At 41.1% G+C, this 22,001-nt stretch overlaps 1 protein-coding gene across 3 annotated transcripts in view; it reads right to left on the bottom strand.

Moving 5' to 3' along the window:
• Positions 1–22,001, bottom strand: part of NOM1 (nucleolar protein with MIF4G domain 1) — a 231,761-nt gene that overhangs the window by 4,633 nt on the left and 205,127 nt on the right. For all 3 annotated transcript variants that reach the window (XM_069211147.1, XM_069211149.1, XM_069211148.1), the window contains one exon: positions 8,142–8,251. In XM_069211147.1, the coding sequence (XP_069067248.1) occupies positions 8,142–8,251 (110 nt within the window). The remainder of the gene's footprint in view (positions 1–8,141; positions 8,252–22,001) is intronic.

Below are 22,001 nucleotides of genomic sequence, written 5' to 3'. Positions count from 1 at the left end.
AATGAATCAACCTAGAACAATATTCAGACAGGACTACGAGATAATGCATATCATCCTTTAGTATGCTGAACAGACCTGAAATATATTTAGCTACTTTTAACCATGGTCCATTAGGTACATCAACCAAATGCATTTCATCCTTGCAAATTTTCCAATGTTTGTCCGATCTAATACATTCCACACAGTTATCAACATTCATGTGTACATCAGCATTTAATCCTGTCCACCAATAATTTCTTTGTGACAGTAGTTTCTGGATGTCCTTTGTGGGATAAATCAATCAACTTCCTTCTTAACTCATATGGTACAAACAAATCATACCTCTTTTAATAGTTCATTCATCAGCCACTTGCGATCATTTTTAATAGGTGCATCTAAATTCCTGATTGGTGCTCACCCTTCTGTTACATATTTCATAACTTGTTGTGTAACAATATCATTAGAAACTTTCACCCATTCCTCTTCAGATATTGTTCCTTCACACCACTCAACTTCATCTACACTTGCTGAAAGCCATTTTTTAAGTCATTTAACTCCAAACCGTTCTCTTCTTTTAGAGATAATCTAGATAGGCAGTCAGCTCGCCTGTTCAAACCTCCTGCCATACATTTAACTTTAAAATTGTACTCATGTAACTTAGAAATGAATCTCACAAGTCTCGATGGTGCTTAGCATTACCTCTTCCACAACCATCCTTCGTGTAAACTAAAGGGTTGTGATCAGTTACAAGTTCAAATTCACTTCCCTACAAATACGTTTTCAATTTCTCAACAGCCCATACACATGCTATAGTTTCTCTTTAAATCATGCTAAAAACATTCTGCACTTCTGAGCTTTCTTGAAATAAACACCACTGAATACTCTTTTCCTGACACTATTTGACTAAAAAGTGCTCCAATGCCTGTCACACTCGCACAGTTATTATATTATTTCCTTTTGGATTATCTGGTTGTAAAACAGGTGCCTTTAATATTGCATTTTTGATTTCCTCAAATGCTTTTTCTTGTTCCAAACCCACTCAAACTTTAACAATTTTCCAAGTGGCTCAACCGAGATAGCATAACGCATGATAAACCATTAATAATATTCACTTAAACCAAGAACTGATTTTAAGGTAACTTTATTTTTTGGATAGAGTGCTTCTCAAAAAGCTTTAATTAAGTTTTCCTTTAGTTTTATACCTTCAGAGGACACATTGTGCCCTAAATACTCAATTTATGTGCATTCAAAATTTCATTTTGATTTACTTACAGTCATCCTTTGTTTCAAAGAATTTCCTGAACCGCATTCAATATTGCATTATGTTCACTAACAGTTTCATCATGTATAAAATATAATTTTGACATTTTAGAACACCTTTTAAATCTTTACACAGAATATCCATGAATGTTTTAAAAAACACTGGCAGCAGATGCAAGGCTAAATGGTAGTCACATATCTATAAGCACCAAATGATGTGATAAATGTGGTGAAATCTTTAGATGCAGTTGACAGTTTCATATGATAGGAAGCTGATTTAGGACCAATCAACATAAAATATTGAGACCCACTGGTAGCAGCCAACATTTCTTGAATTTTTAGCTATGTCAATGAAACCCTGTAATGTAGGACTCCTTCAAGCTAATAATCTTTCTTGCATCTTTTTAGAATAACAATGAACAAGGTGTGTGCATCATCGTTTTGTGTGATACACACATATGACGTTTGCTTCAAGGTGTGTGTTCATCAACGTTTCTGTGAGACACATGTAACCTGATGAACATGTACGTTCCAATCTTACAGATCCTGAAATTCAAAGAATATTTGCTTCAAGGTTTAAGGTGTGTGCATCACTGTTTAATATAAACATACTAATTTTGAAATGCTTACATTTGTGGTGTGCGCATCACAGTGTATTGTGAAAATCATGAATACTGTGAAAATACATAAGGGTCATCCCAATGATCCAAAATGGCCACCTATGCGCTGTATTACACCCATTTCTGTAGGAAATGGACCTCGTACCATCAGCATCCACAACATTGTGGTGCATGTTTCTTTCTATGGGAAATATTCCACTCTTCTAATAATGATGTCTGTGCTTGACCGCAAGCACACAGAACTTGGCTTGCAATCCTCACGCGCGGGAATTGGCAGTTCTAAAGCTCGCGTGGCCTCTTTTGATGAACGGAAACAGCACCATTTTCTTGCAAATTAAATCGTCAGAAAATATGCAGTAAATGCTTCAATTAACGAGCGCATAAACCACGCAACACATGATTCTCCAGAATACCTGCAGAGTACTTTCTTCCATTAAATTCTGTCCGTTCTAACTCCAACTTGAACGTGAGGTGTAGTAGTTGTGGTGAGCCCTTCTTTATTAACACCAGCTCATCGCTAATTTGTTAAAGAGACTCCCTACTCTAGAGATTTTGTGAAATTAGGATCTTTTTACATGAATCGTCGATAATAAGGTCCACCAGCAACGCTTCCAGTGCCATTCAGTAAATCTTCTCCTCCCAACATTCCATAACATCAACCTTTATATCTCCCCAATGTTCTACATTCTAACTCTTACCACATAACTTATTCAACACATATACTATAATAAACATCTATTGTTTTTACTTACCCATGAATGTATATATGACAACATTGTGTCAGTAGGTCTCGAAATTAATTTTATGTTCGGAGAAAAAAACGAGGGTGCAATACATTTATTTCCACATTTATTAAACCAATACATTTGCGCTCACATTTAGATGCCTGCCGGGGTTTTAGAAGTACAGTTTAACAGTATACTCATAAAAATATTAAAAACCTATGCATATTACCGTTTTAGGCTTGACTAAAGGCAGCTTTAGATAAAAGAAATCAAAACCTCCTTGTTAACACAAGATAAGACACACAGAAAGGGTGCTTTGTGCCAGCCACCTTCAGTCGCTGGCTCATTTGAGTGAATCCCCATGAGCCATTGACTCAATGGACCTTCCATCAAGATTTGGATCAGACCACAACATTTCACATATGTTTATCTTTGTAATTACAACAATCTTTGGTGGAAGGGTAACAAAGTAGTTCCTACATACAGTGCAGCTGCCCCAGCTATTTGTGCTGCCTACGTTCAAGTAGACTGACAATCACCATATGCATCCTGCATATAGCCCAGTGTCCATTACAGCAATTGGTGACAAAAGCTGCAGGAAGTCACCAGGGATTCACATTGTTAATATGAGCAGCCTGGCAGTGTGTTCTTTCTGTCCATCTGCCATGAATACCTGAGAAAGTGGTAAACATCTCTCTGGTGAGGATTTCTCAGGCATTAACGGTCTTTAGAGCAGGGACTGAAAGGAAATTAAATACAAAATAAATGGATCCCTGCCCATGCTCATGCAGGCAGGAAAACCCTGACTGCTCTCACCCGGAGGAAGCAAGGAGAAAAAGCTGCTCCCTCTGGGCGGGAGCAAAGTTGGCTCTGATACACCCAGGATGGGAGCATGTCGGGAGCCGGCTGGGGTCTCAATGGTCTTTGGGCTTCCCCCGCAGCCTGCAACTAGTGGTTTGTTTGTGCCATAGATGGGCATCAGGCCCTGGGGGATGGGGTCCCTGGGGCTGTAAAGGCTTGGGGAAAGAGCTGTTTAATTTATTAAATAGGCCTGGTGGGTGGGATCCCGGGGCCCTAGGAAGGTCAGGGAGGGGGGTTGTGTCCCCCTCACCCCCTATTTTATAAAACAGACCCCAGCGGTTTGGGTCCCTGTGGTTGTAAATAAATAAATATATATATATATATATATATTTTTTTTTTAAAGAGTATAATGGGTGGGCACCGGGACACCAAAGTAAATAAGGAGACACTCATGTATTCACTACTATAGCATGGAGCCCCGCATAATGCTCTGCTAGGACGTTGTTTATTATATTTCAAAATTGGTTGTGCCCCCTAGAATAGGGTGGTGCACCACCAAGCATTTCTTTAATGTTATTGGGGGGGCTATAGGAAGTGAAGGAGCTCCCCAGTAAAATTAGGAAAAAAAGTAAGTCTCTTGGGTCATTAAAATCATGATCCCAGGAGAACTAGACATATTTGTAATAAATGACTCCTAACTGGAGTTATATGCTCTTCAACAGGAGTGCAGGGCCCTCTTGTGGTTGTTTTTATGACTGCATTTTGTGGGCCAACATTTTTTAAACGGAAGACTCCAAGACATGTTGATTTTATTTAAAAAAATACAACTTTGAGTCTTTCTCTTTACATTATTCAGCCCACAATAATATAATAAAAACTATGTTAAAAAAAGGCTTGCAGAAGGGTTTATTTTATTATGATAAGTTTACTAAAAATCTTTATAATAATTACTGTTATTAAACACTGCATTGTGTGAATTACTGAAATGCAAACAAGGATAAAAATATTGGTGATTTTTGCAGAAAGATTACATTAGGGTCACTTTTAATGTTTTGGTGTTGTGGTTCTCCTTGGTGAAGCCTACCTGAGTACAGCCAGGACCTGCTCATGTCAGGAGGCAGTGCATGCCATGTGGGTGGTTGCTTCCTAGTGGTTGGTTGCAGGGCCTGGCCACAGGCCAGGTTCTGCAGCCAAATCCACACCATGCATTGTCCATAGCTGTGTGGGGTTGGCTGCTGGCGGGTGGATTTGGTGAGCAGGGGGTGGTTTCTGCTGGACTCTGGCTGGCCGCAGGCCCTGCAGCCAACACACCACTGCGATTAGCCTTCAGGAGGGGGGCTGGATTTACATAAGGTAATAACATATTACTTTATGTTAAAAAACACCACAGAAATTCACAGAAAAAACGTTACAGTTAGGTAAAGATGTCAGTTAAAACACGTGATTTCAAGCATACAAAATGACTGAAATTCACCAGTTGTAGTTGTCTCAAGTAACTAACTATAAGCTGTACCCTAAATGTAGGTATAACTATCAGCCTTGTCATGTACTGCTAATTACCCCACATATTACATCACTCATGACATCTGCTAGGATGTCACTGATATCACTGCAACATTTGCAAATAAACTGCTGATGGCTTGGCTTGCCTTAAATTTACTTATCTTGCATGGTAAAGGCAATGTGTGGTGAAGTCATATATTCTTTTAAAATGTCCTGGGGTCACATTCTATTGACTTCCGGAAACAGTGTTACTTGAAAATAATCTGAAAGACTGCTGCATTCTTTGCAGCCCGCCAACACTAATAAAACATATTGGTCGTGTCCCTGTCTAGCCTAGGGCACCACCAAACCAAACAATCCAAAAATAAGCAAATTAGCCCGTGAAGAGCATTATGAGGCAGTCCTTGCAGGAGGAGTGAATAATAAAATGATTGGCTCTGCCTGCTCATTTAATATTGCTTTTAAGCTGCCTTTCGCTGCATTAAAAAAAATGTGGGTGTCCCGGTCCCACTTCCAAGCCTCTGTACTGACTGTGTATGCAGCAAAAGAACTTTTAAAGTCAATGGCCCACTGTTATCCATCCTCAAAATGTTGTGGACATTTACTGATTACTGGTCACAGCAGCACTCAAACAAACAGTTAAGACGTTTGTAGACAGAAGCTAAAAATAAATGAATACATTAATAGAGCCTAAAGAAATGTGCTGAAAACCATAAGATATTCTAGGGTTCTGCCGTCATTTACTGCATGTGTGACAGCTACACTTAGTGAAAAACAATGGGACATACCATTTTAGCATGTATGAGATATATTGTCCTTTTTGGGTTATTACCTGCCCTATATTTGTTTAGATAGATGGATAGGTGGGGACTATAATATTTTGAGTTGCAGGAGGAGCAACATTCTGCACTTTCTAGCAAATTACCAGGTACTTAACAGGACAATAAACAAACTTGCAGAAACTGGACACAGGTTCAGGTACAGAAAAGAGACAACAGTGAAGTCAACCCCTATATAGAAGAAAACAAATAATGCTACAAGTAAGAATGCATATAAGTTCTGATGCTGAATTATCCATTTGATCCCCAATAGGAAAATTATTTTCAGCACTGTTACAGGAAAACTCAATTAATCATATAAACGTGCACGGGAAACTAACAGGCCATTTTAAACAGCTGTTCAACTATCAAATAGAAATAGTGAAAAGTAATGGGCTGTACCGACTGGTCACAGCTACATATAGTGGCTAACAGATACTTTGTGCTCCATTGTTGCCAGGAAAACAGAGATGAAGGCTTGTAGTGCAAGTATGTGCAGGGCCTGGCTACAGACGAGGCATTTCAGTCTAGGATACTGGGTGCAGGGCATGCGCCCGGGATCATGCAGGCATTGGATAAAGTAAATCACCACAAAACACAGGAAACTGAAAGGAAATTAAAGTGTATTAAATAAAGGTTTTTGGTTCTCTACAATAGTAATGAAGCACTGACAGGGAGGGCAGAAGACAAAGCCCCACTTACAGTATATGCACTATATACTGAGCATGAGTGGGGTCCACTGCCATCTATGGACCACGTCCTGTACACCCTATGTAGAGCGTGGAGCTTGGCTATGAGTGTAGTCAGTCCATTTTTAAAGTTTCTAATAATCTAGGTTAGGCTATGATCTTATTAGAGAACCGTAACCTTCATTAAAGTCTATGTGAAAACAATACACACAAACATATACATATTTGTAGATATATATAGTTCCTTCGTGTGCGCTTCTCTCTCAATAAATATAGTAGCAATAACTGTATTATTACTCAAAGCCTCTTCATCGAGAATGCTACTGTCAATGTAAAAAGAGGCCAAATGTTAGTTGATTCTGAGTTGTGGAATACACAAACCCAAGCTGCAAACCTACATGTTTGACTGATACAGGATGCCAGACACCTTGGTTCATTTATGCAAAGCATCAACACTTCTGTGTTAACACTTGCCTAACCAGGATCAGTTTCAGCGCCAGTACACCAGCTGACAGGTAACCCGTCTTGTAATATTTATTTTGGTTATTGTCAGTGTGTCAGGTTTTGGAATTTGTTGTTTCTGGAAAACAGTTCTTCCTGCAGCAAATGTTGACAGCAGCCTACAACATTCTACCAACTCAGCAAACGGCCTTCCTGGTGTTCGTGGGTCGAGCATCCTTCACAGGCTGAGGAGTGTGTAGTAAGTACTATGTAACAATCACGGAGTAGTAGCTCATTAAGTGAGCACTTGCGGGGAATTCAAATTTAAGCCTAGACGTGAAGAAGGGGGTTCATTGCCATTGTGAGGCACAATGGCAGCCACAGAGTCACAAATACTAAGATTATAATGCCTGCAAGATGCTTTAAATGCCTGTAAGAAATGAAACACACGTGCTAATAGAAATGGCATCTTCTTGGGAAACAGTATACACAGCCATTATGAATAGAAACATTTTAGAATGCAATGTGTGCAGGAAGTGAATTGTTCTGCAGTTGCACTTTTATAGCATTTCATAACCCCTTATGTAATATTGAAGTGTGTTTATGGACACAGCATATTCCACTATAGGGCTGGAGGGCGTCTGGATGGTAGTAAGGCCTAGATGAGAAGCGTCTGGATCTTATGCATGATGGCCAGAGCTGTGCGGTCTTCTGTTGCTGTGCTTAAGTATGATGTGGACTGAAGAGAAATAATAGAAAGTTTGGGTGGTTATTATAGTTGTGTCTAGATGGACAGCTGTGGGCCAGGCAATGGTGAAAGCCTATTGGTGCGGAGTATGATATGGAGCAGTAGATTATTAATGTCATCCAGACCTCGGCATTAACATCCTTGAGCTCCTCGGTAAACTGGCTCTCCCTTTGCACAACTGCAAGCCACCAAGAGAATGGGGGTGCAACAAAGCAAACTGATTATAGTTGATGTGCATGGTAGAACTAATCCCCTCATATGGGGGGAATCAGAAAGTCATCTGAACACACTACAAGAAGAATATTTCCAGATGCTCCTTTGAGTTCCATTAAATGACAAATAATGGCTGTATGAACACAAGTGTTTTGGAGATATGCAGAAGAGGAAAGACTAATTTCCATTACTACCAAAGGTAAAAGTGTTGATGCCTGCCCACTCATCACTTCTAACAAATACAAAAGGTAATCTGTTTTTCTTGCAGCGCTATTTTGGTGGTAATACTGACATGAAGTGTCCACTTTTACAATTACAAATATCAACTTTTACTGATAACTTGCCTTGCAAAGATTCGAGAAAGTTCTTCAGCCTCGGCTTCCATCAACAGCTTGTAAAGAACTTGACGCAAGAAGGAGACTTTTGTTTTATCCAGCTCACTGAACTCTATTACCTAAGGAAGAAAAAAAGCTATTTTTAAATGATTCAGTAATTTTACTGCACTTGTTTTATATGTATTTAATAAGAGAAAATCTTAAAATTATCCAATTTAATAAATGTCAAAGAAATGTGTCATTGGCAAAGTACAATTTAGCTGCCTTGCAAAATAGAGATTATACTACATCATTTTACAATACACCATTATCTGAAAATTCCTTCCCTGCTTTTAACCGTAAATTAGGGTTTCACAGCTTTCCTGAAAACGTTCAATTACTCTCAACCTGAGTTATGGATCCCTCAGAGCCGGCACAAAAGAAAAAGTGCTTGTAGCACCAGTGATGATAGATAGAACAGTGAAAAACATTACATCAATATACAATACTCAGATGTAATTTAAAAGGTAGTAAAATCGGAGAACTGCCCAATTAGGAGAAATATAAAATTAATGCCAGGTGAACCAGTGTCAACACTCATTAAAGTCATTGTTAGATGTTAAAGTGACAGTATTAGCCACTTTTTGCAATTCTTTAAACTGAATTTGAAGAACGTGAAACAAGTTATTCCTGTTTGACATTGAATAAAGAGGCACCATTTTAAACGCCCCTACTCCCAGAGTATTAAGTGTGCTGCACTCCCCCTTTCAAAGCCATAGGAAGGGAAAGCAAACAAAGAGGGGACCAAAGCGGGTAGGTGATGTATCTGAAGGAAAAACAAAACAAAAAAAAAAAAATCAAGATTTGCGGACAGGGTGGTAATTATCGCCTGATGCGCTCTTTTAGGAAAATCGTTTAATATATCCATTCCTCACATTCTGAGCAATTTAAGCACAGAGTGTGCTCATGGGGGAGGAGGGTGGGGGGTGAAAAGGGCCCTAAAAAACAGCACCCCAAGTTGTTATCCTTATGCCGCTAATGCAGACTACCAAGTATTTAGGGAACTCCCAGTGACCAATGAATACCGGCATCAATCCCCACTATACGCGGCCCATCCATCTTTCTTTTTTCCATACTCGCCTATCCCAATCTCCTCTCTTTAATTTTCTACGAGGAACAGTCAAATATTGTGCCCGATTTTGGGGTTCTTGCCACATGCTCCCAGTCATGTTTTCCCAGCTATTCATTTGCTGTCCTATCATTGGCCCACAAATGTTTAGCTGGTCTCCTGCGCAAAGGGTGTTCTATGCCCCCACAACCACTAACTGAATTCCATGCGAGCCAATAGCTTCTGATGCTTGTTCCATCAATCTATGCTTTCAGCCAAACACTCAAAACCTTCCTTTTCTAATAGCTCTCTTCTGCTCTTCTTTGCTGAGGCCATTTATTCTTTGGTTGACTTTTCTCTTCAATGCCAAGAGGCCTGTTGGGTAGCAGTGCACACACAAAATAAATAAAGAAGATGAACAGGAGATATGCTCCAACTCTCTCGCCAAGTCATCTGTCGAAGGGCAGCCCCTACTAGCACTGCCTTTATCCTTTTCTGCTTTCCAACTACCATTGGGGTCTGGTTACCCCGCTGCGACTAGCCTGGTAGCTTCTAGGTTACTGTCTCTGGGTCAGGTTCTCTCATGCTGCTCCCTCAGGGTGATCAAACATCCCAGATTTCAAAGCATCCAGCCGTTTACCAAAGTGTCCTAATAACTTCCGAAAAAACAAAACATTAAAATCTCGTTTTCTGTAAGTCAAGTAAGGGTGGGTTGAGTTCGGTCTAGGACGGAGAGGAGGTAAACGGGATGCAGCAAGAGCGTCTGCTTTCTTGTCTGAAATATCAGGCGTCTGCAGAGTACCACAAGGGAGAACACTTTGAGGAGATCTTACTTTTCCAGTGAATCTTAATGGACTATAGTACAGAGACTGAATTAGTCAGTGACATGCCAGGCCAATTCTGTCTTTCGTTTTTTTTTTAAGGCACCTGTCACTGTTAAGAAATGCTCTGATCATTCCATGAAAAGTCAGACTCAAAAAGTATTGAGGTTTGTAGAAGGATGAAGCTGCAAAGATAGAAGGTGAAAGAAGAGGTAGCCAATGAAAGACCTGACTGATAAAGAAGGACTGTTACAGGGGGATTGGTACACAGAAAAAAGATGGCAAATATGGTGAGAAGACAGCAGTGAGAGTAAAAGTGAAATGTCATGGAAATAAATAAGAGAAAAATGGGGTGGCTATGGGAGAGACAGACAGTGACAGTACAGTAAGGAAGTGACGATGAGTGGCAGTGGCATCGGACAAACAAGTGATCAGGAAGATGGCCACAGAGTGAGAGAGGAGAGGTATTGCTCAGATACAGCCATTAATTAAGAAAAGCTGGGCCTCATGTACTAAGGGTTTTAGCATTTGCACTCTGATTAGGTAACTAGAGGGTTTGCAAACACTAAAACCTCTTTAAAAATATACAAAGCCCATTTAGCGATTTGCAAAAAGATTTCTGAATCATTAAATGGGTTTGGGAAATCATTATGACTCTGTATTTGGAAGAGGCATGATAAGGGCTGCCCTTCCAAATAGTTATTCCTAATGGTATGAATTAATGTCTTGCAACTAAAATCTGGTCACAAAACATTAATATTTTACCACCACCTCAAAGGAGGTGGTAACCTATTTACAAATGGGAAAGTGTAGGAAAGTCATCCTTTTTGCCCTGGTCATCCCCAAACAGTTTGGACAGATACTGGTGGTTACTGAGTCTTGGCTGTGCCCTGTGTACTGCTAATCAGTCCCAGGGCCAGTGCTCTCTGTAAAATGGATTTTGCAAACTAGGCTACTTATTATTGGCTGTATCAACCTACCTATAAGTCCCTAGTATATGGTAGGGCATGTAGGTCTAGGAACTTGGGCATAGATAATGCACCCATATGTGCACTGCTGAGGTGTCCAGTGCATTTTAACGGGAGGCCTGCCTTCCTGGCTGCTTTTAAGTTAAAGTTAACCCCAAATTCTACTTTGGAATTAAAAGTACTTCTAAAGTCTTACACTACCTCATTTGTACATATGTGTCACCCCTAAGGTGTGCCCTAAGTGCCCCAAGGGCTGGGTGCAGTGACTTCATAAAATATATTTTATAAGCCCTAGTGAGGGAAAAAAATAACTAAATCTGATTTCCACAATTGTAGTGAATGGGCCCACCAGCTAAAATAGGGAGACTATTTTTAATTAATAAAGTCTCAAAAGGAGCTAAATATGGCAAGTTTGGTATCAAACCTATTGCTATAATAAAGCCAACAACTTGCCTTTGTTGAATTTAATATAACTAACTCGGGTAAAGAGCTTTAGAACCCTACCAGAAAGTTGCCAACTTCCGCACCAGTAGTACCTTTCTCTGATTAGCCAGACTCTGGCATCCTAGCCAGGCTGCCTTGATGAGGTGTGATGTGGCCTGGGCTGAACACAAAGGAAGTGCCTGGGGGAGGAGAACTGCCTCAGCAGATGGTTAAACAGGATGGGGGGTGGGGGGGAGAGCAGCCAAACTTTACTTCAAAGGAGCGAAGGGCATTTGGTCCAGCAAGTGGATCTCCCCCAATTCTTACAAAACCAGACAGCCAGGTGCCCCGATTAGATTAGGAGAGGGCTGGAAAGGGGTGTGTTAAGGGAAACTTACCCACACCAGTGGGTGGGATCAGCCAGACCTAAACTCTGAGATTTTATTTCTGCAATTTGGATTTTTGGAGAATGTTGCTCTATGATATTGATTTTTGCCACACTTCCCTGGAAGTTGTCATTCAAGAGTGTGGTGGCCTGCATGTGATTGGACAGAGGCTCCCCCCTGCTGTCCAATCCCAAGAGCAAGGATAAAAGTGGCACAGCTGCACCCCACCTCAGATCCCTAGAAGGAACAAGACAAAGAAGAAGGACTGCCCTGCTGAGCCTCTGACTTGCACCTGGACACTGCACTGTGAAGGACTACACCAGATGCACACTTGGGCTTCACCACTAAAAGGACTTTGCGGGTCTTCAACTGCTTCAAGAAGGGATCCTCTGTTTCCTACAGGTAGAAAATAGCTGACCAGAGTCACCCACATCAAGCCCTTAAGAATTTGCCAGCTGACTAATGTTCATTTTTAGATTTGAGCCAGGTGCATTCTAGGAGTTGGAGTCCTATACCTCAAGGAGCAACTCAGAGCTTCTGGAACCTTGGGGTGAATTGTGGACTCCTAAAGGACCTTCAAAGACCTTACGGAAGAAGATCCAGAAGTTTGGAGAACTTTTGAAAAAAATCTCCATAAGTGGACCAACCCAACGTCGTGAGTCAAGCCGGCTTACGAAGACCCCGACCTGGCCTGACTATGCAGGTTCATCCTGCTGAAAAGCTCCAGAGCCCCAGACTTCCAGGAATCCACTGGGGGCTTGTTGAAATGCAAATCGATGATGTTGACTTGAAATCGGCTTGCTTTGGAGAGTCCACAGATGTCTGAGAGAAAAAGTTCCAAAAAAGTTTTTAAGTCCGAATGTAAAAAGTTGACCGAGGCTTCCCGTGCAGCGTGTTCGAGGAGGGCTCGAGAGAGGTTTGGATTCAATTTCAAGTTTGGCCTGGACATCACAAAAACTGATCTAAGTCCAAAGGCAGAATTCTTCACCGACGTCTCCTGTGACGCGTATCCGACGAGGACTACACAGTGGTCGGATCCAAATTGCGACTGAAGTGAAGAAAATCATCCTGAAAAAAAGATTAAGTCAGATGGTAAAACTTTGACCAAGGCTTCCCGCTCACTGTACCCATGCTGGGCTCCACCACAGTTGGCCTCAAGTTTTGACTTTGCGCCGGTCGGGTGCGACCTGTCCAGATTGGCGCGTTTATTTTATATGCACTAAAAAGCGCTAAATCTTTAAAAATTCATATCTATTGTTCCTTTATTGGATTTTTGTCCTTTTGGTGTAATTTTAAAGATAAAAAATATAATCTATTTTTATAAATTGGAGCTGGATTTTTATTTTGCTTTGTGTTTTACTTATTTACTGTTTTACGATTTTTAAATGCTTTACACACTTGTCTCCTAAGTTAAACCTAACTGCTCGTTGCCAAGCTACCAAGGGTTGAGCTGGGATTAATTTACTGAGACTTAACTGGACCTAGTGGAGATTAGTGGCCTATTGCTAAGTGTAGGTACTTACCCGCCCTTACCAATAATTCACTTTCCAACAGAAAGGGTCCCCAAAGAACCCCTTCTTGTTTGTGAATGTTAAAAAAAATATTGTTTTTTAGGAGTACTCAGTGGTCTACTGGACCACTAATTAGTAATAAAACATGTTTGTAAAACATTTATTTTTTTCTTTTTAAACACATTAAGTTTTCCATTTAGGGAAACGTGATGTATTAGAAAACGTTTCACTGAAAAGCAAACAGGCGGTTTTCTGACCCCAGCAGGCCACAATGCCTCTGATTGTAGCCAACCGTAGGTCGCAATTTGTGCATACCTCATTAATATTTATATGGAATATCGAATTACAACCCCCCACGATTTTGTACTTTGGCGAACTTGCCAACAGATACATAGGTCTGGTTGTAAAATACAAATGCGTTTGGTAAAAGTCGGTGTGCAAATTGCAATCACTTTTACAGTAAGCATTTGTAGTACATGAGGCCCCAAGATACTTTAGGAGGATGGCGATACCTACATGATCTCATGGCTGCTGCATGAATTCATTTTCATCTAGTTCTTTCTTCATTTTTGCATTTTTCTAAAGAATACTCAGCCACACGGGTACCATTGAGCTGTTATAAAAACTTGAGGTGCTTGCCACCCATTACAAATAGTCAAAGAGAAAGAAAGGGGAAGAAGGGCGCTCGTGAGTCAAAGAGAGGCAGACAGCCGAGAGGTAGACTTGTCTGCAGTCTTAGTTGTGCTGCAAACTAAACCGTTAATGCCGTTATGCGCATCTTAGATCACATTAATAGTTCTAGAGTGATGGTCCGCGTATTCGTGATACAACTTGCAAAACTGGATTAGTGACTGTGGACATTTAAATGTAGGGAGAGAATTCCAGAGTGTATGGGGGGGTGGGCAGAGAAGGCTTGCTTTGCAGCTTTATGAAATCTGAATTACTTGGTTTCCAAGGTGACACGCTGTACTCTTCGGAGGTTTCTTTTATAGCCAGGTACCTTTAGATATTCACATACATATTATTTGTACGCCCTTAAATGATTCTGCCCTACTTGTGTTAAATGCTTCATGATAAATAGTTGATCATCGTACATTATGATTTTTTTGCAAACCACTTTTATACCTTATTAATTTGTGTTTGTGCTATAAAGAGAATAAATACAAATACATTTGTTTTTGAGTGGGGCGGGGGGTTGACCAGCAGTCAGTTGCATTGTTCCAGTGAGTCATCTTGTAGAGAGGGTAGCTGTCTCAATTGAAAGGCATGTGGCCCGATTTTACCCTCTCACTGATAAGAGAAATTTCACAGGCTCAGCCTTTTAGCATGACAAGGGATGGCTCTCCTACGGTTCGGATGATTGTATTTTCAACCTTCATTTAGAAATCTTCGAGTACCGAAGACAATGGCCGTGTGCGCAGCTCACATATGTCTACATATATTTCTTGGCTACCACACTCTACAGTGGCATCTTTTTGTTCTTGTGCAATTGGACAGGCTCCTCTTGCTTTCGTAGCAGCTAACATAGTTCAAGGTGTGGACGATCTCTGTTTAAAGAAAATGTTCACATCCACTTTTAGTGTAAATAAATGTAACTGTTCTAAAAGATGCCCTAGAGAATTATTTTGATTTCTAAAAGCATTACTCCAAGAAAATGTGCCACTCTTTTACAGACTGTGCGTCCCACCTGTATTTTTAAATTCCATTTATTTCCAGGAATGTTTCTTCAAGACTGGCTAAGCCCTTTAAGGTTGTGCTGCAATCTGTACTTTTCACAAAGTGGATTTTTTGTATTTATTTTCATTTATTTGGTAGGTTACTTTTATGGAGCACAGCATAGCCCCTTAGAAAGGTCTCATGGTGTTTTCGAAACCTGAAGGGATGGAGGAGAAAATAACGGAGTCAGAGAAAGAGCATTTAAAAGATGAGAAGTAAGGTTTTAATTCTTAAACGAAATTTTAGTAAATGGTTAAGTGAATCACTGAGTGCTTTGCTGGCAGCTGGTTCCAGCATTCACAAAGTGGTGAAATAGATCTCTACAAACCTTATATGGAGGGAGTAACTTACTTTGGAAGGTTCTACCTGAATTTGAAACCTATTTTAGATATCATAAAAAGCCATTTCCTTTTCAATTCAGCATCAGAAAAGGTCCCCATGACACTGGGGGGCAGCTCTGATAATTCTCTCCTTTTATCCCAAAAAATGTACATTAATTCATTTTTCAGATCTAGAAACAAGGCTTCTCAATCTCAATCTTTTGGCCGTGTGCATCCAAGTAGTAAATTCTGTTAGTAACCTCCTAGGCATTTGTTTATACAGAATGTGGAGGACAGAGATGTAATGCAAGACCAGGAACTGAATACATATTCTGTTTGTGGCAACTGCAGTACATTGACCAATACATTTTCCCCATGCTGAACAGTTGGACAAATCTATTTGACTAGCATATGGCAGTCTGTGGGTGCAGGAGACTACTAACCCACCATTTCTACTTAGAATTAGAGTACCTTACAAAATAATTCAGAGCTCACTATTTTATAGGCAGAAAATAAATCACAATAGCAGTACCCCGAGTAACCTCTTTGCTGATGTAATACCTTGTATACAGGTTTAAGCTCCCCATTACCTCTCCGGCCTTAAACCGTCAACACGGAGTTTGAAAGTTCTGGAACTGTTTTACAACTGATTCCTCCAGTTTTATATTTTTCAGTATGTATGCACATGGTTAAATGCTATCATCACGTATGACTGAGGGGTATATGGGTAAATAAACTCACGTATGCAGGCTGAAATGCTAACTGTCTTCTCTGAGACAAGAGTGACAAGGGGTTTCCTCTCCTTTCCCATGTTCCCACGTACTGTCTGGAAGTGCGTCCAGCGAAGGAGTCACAATGAGCACGTTTAGTAGCCCCATGGGTAAATGCTATAATGCAGCCCTTCATGGATGCCCCACCACAAACAGGAGACAAATAACTCAGTCCTTTTATCATGTCTCTGGAAAAGAGTACATTACAATTGGGCCCCACCTCTATATACCAGTTGTGAGAAAATGTGCACACTCATCAAAATCTGTAATTTTTCTTTCCTCTCCTCGAGCAGAGGTGCTTTTTTTTCTTCCTTTGGTTGCGACTAAATGGCTACTCCAGCACTGTGTTGTGACATCAAAATTTGTACAGCACCATATACTCCTAGTATTGCACTGTCCCAATTTAATTTCTTGATCTTGGCACCTTTATCTTATGGCTATGCTTTTTGTTGAGTCCTAGGTGTATATTTGTGGTTAGCTGTGATTTGCTTGTTCACAGTCTAGTTCAATAATGGTTTGTGTTGACTAATGTGAAAGTAAAATGATCCACATAAGGATCTTTGTAATGTATTATGTGTACTACCGGTGCGCCAAAGGGATTTGACTTTTTCATTGAGTTGGTTATCCACCGCTTTGCCTGTACAATGTGTCAACAGAATTTATAGCCAGGGATACACCTCTGCGACTGAGTAGCAAGTTTTAGCTAGTTTTATCTGAGTGCCTATAAGGTATATGTGGTGTCGTAGGAGAAAGTGGAATTGAGTTGGCAGCAATGTGTAAACTAGATGGCTTTGATGTCATATTGTGTGCAGGCGGTGTCAAGGTTCTGTATGGTGTGTCCTGTTTGATGAAAGATTAAAAAAAGAGGAGGAATGGGTGAAGTGTTCTTTAGTGGGTGCTGTCTCTCTACCGTGTACTGATTTTGTGGTGTGTGTTTAGTTAACATGGTGTATAGTATTATAGCGACAGCTGACCACGTGCCAAACCTCTGCCACTGAGTTCATGTGGCATGATACTGCAAGTAATGCATATTGATAGTTGGAATTTTCTAAGGGAGAGAAGCAAAGGAAGCAGCAATAAACAATGCAGGTTTTAGAATTATCAGTGTATAGCACACAATGTGGCAAAGAAGAGCAGTGACGATTTTTGTGAGATGCTCTGTCCACCAATTTCTGATAGGTGTTTGGCCACCCCGTGGGAGGAGGCCTTCTCAGAAGCATTGCAAGCTTTAAAATAATAGCTATATCGATGAATTCACCAGTCATGTAGTTAGGTTGAAACTTTAAATAGGCATTGTTTAAGAAAAAGGTAATTGTCCTGACGTTTCACACGAGGAAAGGAGAGGACACGGAGGTCACATAGTCTTTTATGGTGGCCATGTCCTCAGCTCCAAGATTGCAAAAATACTTGTGAAGTTAGGCTGTCATGTTTCGGTACACCATATATGAACAGAAGGTGTAACTATTTGGCACTCCAGAGAATCAGATAAATTGTTTCTTTTTAATCGCTTTTTTTCCTTTTAACGTGCTCTGCGCGTGCAGGTCTGCCTGTGCAACACCCCGTGAATTAATACTCAATACGCCTTACATTGTTTGGATTGTGTCCACTCCTGCACCGTCATAAAACCCTCCTGTCTCTGATCTCTCAATAATCCATGATTCATTAACACAATAATAAAAATGACATACTGGTAATTTGAAGGGAAAACGAGGAACAAGAAACTCAGTTTATAGACTGGATTAACAAAGAAAGACCCATACCTACGTTATGAACTAACAGACATGAAATCGCATTTCTAGACTTACTTAAAAAAAAGCAGAGGATCGTAAGCTAATCGGTAAAAGGCAATAAACCGCCAGACAAACTAATCAATATGCCTTAATAGTTAACATCCTGGAGATATGCATAAAAACGTGCCCCTGTCACAATATACTGAGAGCAAAAGGAATTGCATTAATATCAGGAGATACTAATGCATCGTTAAGGAATTCTCCAACCGGGCTGCCAGCAAAAACAACATCAAACCTTCACTGGAGCTGTGGGACAACCTCGCCCACTTATTCCATGACAAGACTGCAACGATATAAAGAAACTTCAACCCCCCAACCAACACACACACACTTCCTCAATAGATACGCCACCACCGTAACCAACATAAACCACACACTGACCACCTGGAACATCCTCTCCACCCAGGACATCACCTCCACTGTGAAATCCATCCACTCGGGAACACCTCCAGACCCATGTCCACTCTACATATTCAACCTTGGAAACCAAAGGGTCGTCTAGGAACTCATTGCCCTGCTCAACACCTCTATCACCATCGCAACATTTCCTGACACCTGGAAACAAAGTCAGACTACTACTCATAAAAACCCTCCACCAACCCCAGCCAACCGAAAAACTACCATTCTTCTTGCTCCCATGCCCAGCAAAGGTACCAGAAAAGATCATCAACAAGAAACTCATGACATACCTGGAGCAGAACCGCTACTTGACGCCTCCCAATTCGGCTTCTGCAGCAATCACAGCACCAAATCAGCCCTGATCGCAGCCACTGATGACAACTGAACTCTCCCTCGACTGAGGAGAAACAGCATCTTTGATCCTCCGTGACCTCTCGGCAGCCTTCGACACCGTATCCCACCACATGCTGATCGAAAGACTCCACCACATTGGCATCCAAGGGGACACCGTCAGATGGGTCACCTCCTTCCTCACAGGAAAAACCCAGAGGATCCACCTCCCACCTTTCACCTCCGAACCCAGAGGTGTCCCCCAGGTCTCATCCATCAGCCCCACACTCTTCAACGCAGATATGACCCTGCTTGCTAACTTCATCAGATTCCATGGTCTCACAATTTCCTACGCAGATGACACCCAACTCATCCTCTCACTCACTGACGACTCTTCCACCACCAGAACCAACGTCCACTGATGCATGACGAGCAGTGCTTGCTTAAATGAACAACAACTGCCTGCAGCTGAACACAGACAAGACCGAAGTACTGATCTTTGGCAATAGCAGAAACACATGGAAAGACTCCTGGTGGCCATCAGACCTAGGACCCCCCACCCACTCCCTCCGACCGCGCCAGAAATCTCAGAATCATCGTTGACAACAAGCTCAGCATGAAATCACAGATGAACGCCATCTCCTCTGCCTGCTTTCCTACTTTGCGCATGCTATGTAAGATCTTAAAGTGGCTACCCCTGCACATGAGACACACCGTGACACAGGCCCTCAACACCAGCCGACTGGACTACAGCAACGTCCTCTCTGTAGGAACTGCCACACACTTCCGACAGACAGAAACTTCAGACCATACAGAACGCTGCAGTCAGACTCATCCTTGGCCTTACCTGATGAATCCACATCACACCCCACTTCAGGCAACTCCACCAGCTCTCCGTAAAGATGAGATGATAGATCAAGCTGCTGACCCACGCGCACAAGGCTCTCCACACAACCAAGGACCCGCTTCCATTAATCAACACTTGATCTTCCACCAACCGTCGAGAAGACTAAGCTCTGCCTCCCTTTCACTTGCCCATATTTCCCACATCTACTGAAGCCGAGGACACTCCTTCTCTCCAATTGCAGCAAAAACACAGAACAGCCTCCGCAAGCACCTCCAAACCATTATCTCACTTCCAGAATTCCAAATGGCCCTCAAGTCCTGGCTGTTCAAATGAGCTTCTGGGACCTCCAAGCACCTGGATACCCTATCAGGTGATTGGCCACGCTTTATAAATCCTGATTGATTGATTGATTGAGATGAGATACGGAGATGAGGAACAAGTTAAGGTCTTGACAAAGAAATTAGTCAAAGGAATTACCTACACAGATTGCTACTCAGGAGCAGAAAAAGAACTATAAACATCAATAGGGAAACTCTCTATGATCATACATCAAGGAACCAGACAAACATGATTACAAGCTACTGAACAGTCTCTAGTAGAATCATGAAGTGTATAAATAAACAATATAATTATTTTAAATGTGAGTAGCCAACACTATCAAAGACCACTATTTACTTTGAAACCAAGCACAAGTCTCAAGGACCACTTGGTCTAAACAAGACCACCTGAAAACAGAGAAGGATCAACTCAGTCCACACAATGGATCCTACCCAAAGTCACTAGTTATTTTTCATTTAGGAGGCGTGTGGGTGCAAAGGGGAAGAGTGCACACTAATTGTAACGGTGATTCCATTGTATTCTTACTGGAGAGCCCATGTAAACTCAATGAGATTGGCAAGACAACTTACAAAATAAAAATAACCATCACTGACCACACAATTAACATCAGACATGGAAATCCTTCTACTCAATTGTTGTTACATTTTCTGGAAAAAGGCCACTGTGAAAATGATTTAACCCAGACCATAAATGAAAAACGTTAGGGTGGGAGACAAATTTGAATCAGTGGAACACATTCGGCACTCTTTGCACATACTCGGATCTTAAATGACAAGGTAAAGTGGAGTCAAAAGTAATCTTACTGATCAACCTATGCCTCCACATAGAAAAACTGCATTATTGCTAAAATATGGGGCTAACCTTTCAGGATTATAAGGATACACAACCTGTCAACTTTCTGTATATGAACAGGACAATTTTCGCTCCAATGCAACTTTATCGAATGAGATCCCCTTGATGACCAAAGGAGCTATGTCTTAATGTATCCCAAAGCTCAGGACACTGGTTCTCATTCCTGGGGCTTGGGGATTGTACTTTTCATCACTATAAGCATAGCAGCGAAAACAAGAACATTCGGCCACAATAGATCTTCAGCAGTTAGAAGTGGAAACAATTAGACAGTCATTGTTCCCGGTACTTTATAGAATACTAAACATAGGTGCGATAGCATAATGATGAGACACTTCTTACATAACCACATTATCACGTTACTAATCACCACACCTCAGACACAGAGTGCACTATGTCATAAACTGAGGCATGCAGCAGGACACTGACACCACTCTTCCACTCACCCCTTTTAAAAATAAAATATGGTTGTTTACTCGATGTACACTAACTGACTGAGCACCTGGTGCAGGGACATGGACACCAAATGTAATGCTGGGTGGGAAGTCCTTGTAAACCCTTTGCATCTATTTCCAATGCCCATGATTTTTCCTGTAACAGTAACAATGTAACTCATCTCTTTTACTTACTAGACTTAAGTATTCCATTAGATGCCCAGTTTGTGCTAAGGGTCCATATGCTTTATAATTACGGATGAGAAAAAAACAAGATTTTTCTGGCACTTTTCTTCCATTAGTTGAAGTTCCACTGGTCCAGGGAGAGTGGGTGTATATTTTTATCTTCATTTATGCATGTTTGACTGAAGGGGTATATCACTCTTTATGAGTCATGCTCATTAGTGACAAGTATTAATAAATAACACTTGGGGAGAGCATGAAATTGTCACAAATAGCAGAATTGATGATGACAAACTATTTACATTATTTTGTCATCTTCAAAAGCTCTTGAGCTTGGAGCAGGGGGGATTTTTCCCTTACCAGGTTCACCTTTTCAAATTGCATGAGTGGTTATTTTTTCTATAACACCACACCTTATGTTAGTGCCTAAATGGGTTATGGGGTACACTAGGATAGCAAGGACCCCTCCTGGGTCATGTTTTCTCTTCGCACCATGCAGTCACAAGCTGTGGCAGAGCAGGTAATGGACTCAGACTTTCACTTTCCTTAAAGATGAGCTATTGGGAGTTGTTGAGCCCAAGTTAGGGAGAGTATTTTATCTTCCTGGACCTGGAGCTCACAAGTAGGGGTGTGAAGGGATGGAAAACCTTTAGGCCCTGTTAGGCTGAGGAGTTACAAACAAAAGAGCGAGTTAGA

This window comes from Pleurodeles waltl, chromosome 10 (genome assembly GCF_031143425.1).
Source record: "Pleurodeles waltl isolate 20211129_DDA chromosome 10, aPleWal1.hap1.20221129, whole genome shotgun sequence".
Taxonomy (NCBI): Eukaryota; Metazoa; Chordata; class Amphibia; order Caudata; family Salamandridae; genus Pleurodeles; species Pleurodeles waltl.
The sequence above is the reverse complement of the archived record's forward strand: the minus strand, read 5'-3'. Positions and strand labels throughout refer to the sequence as shown.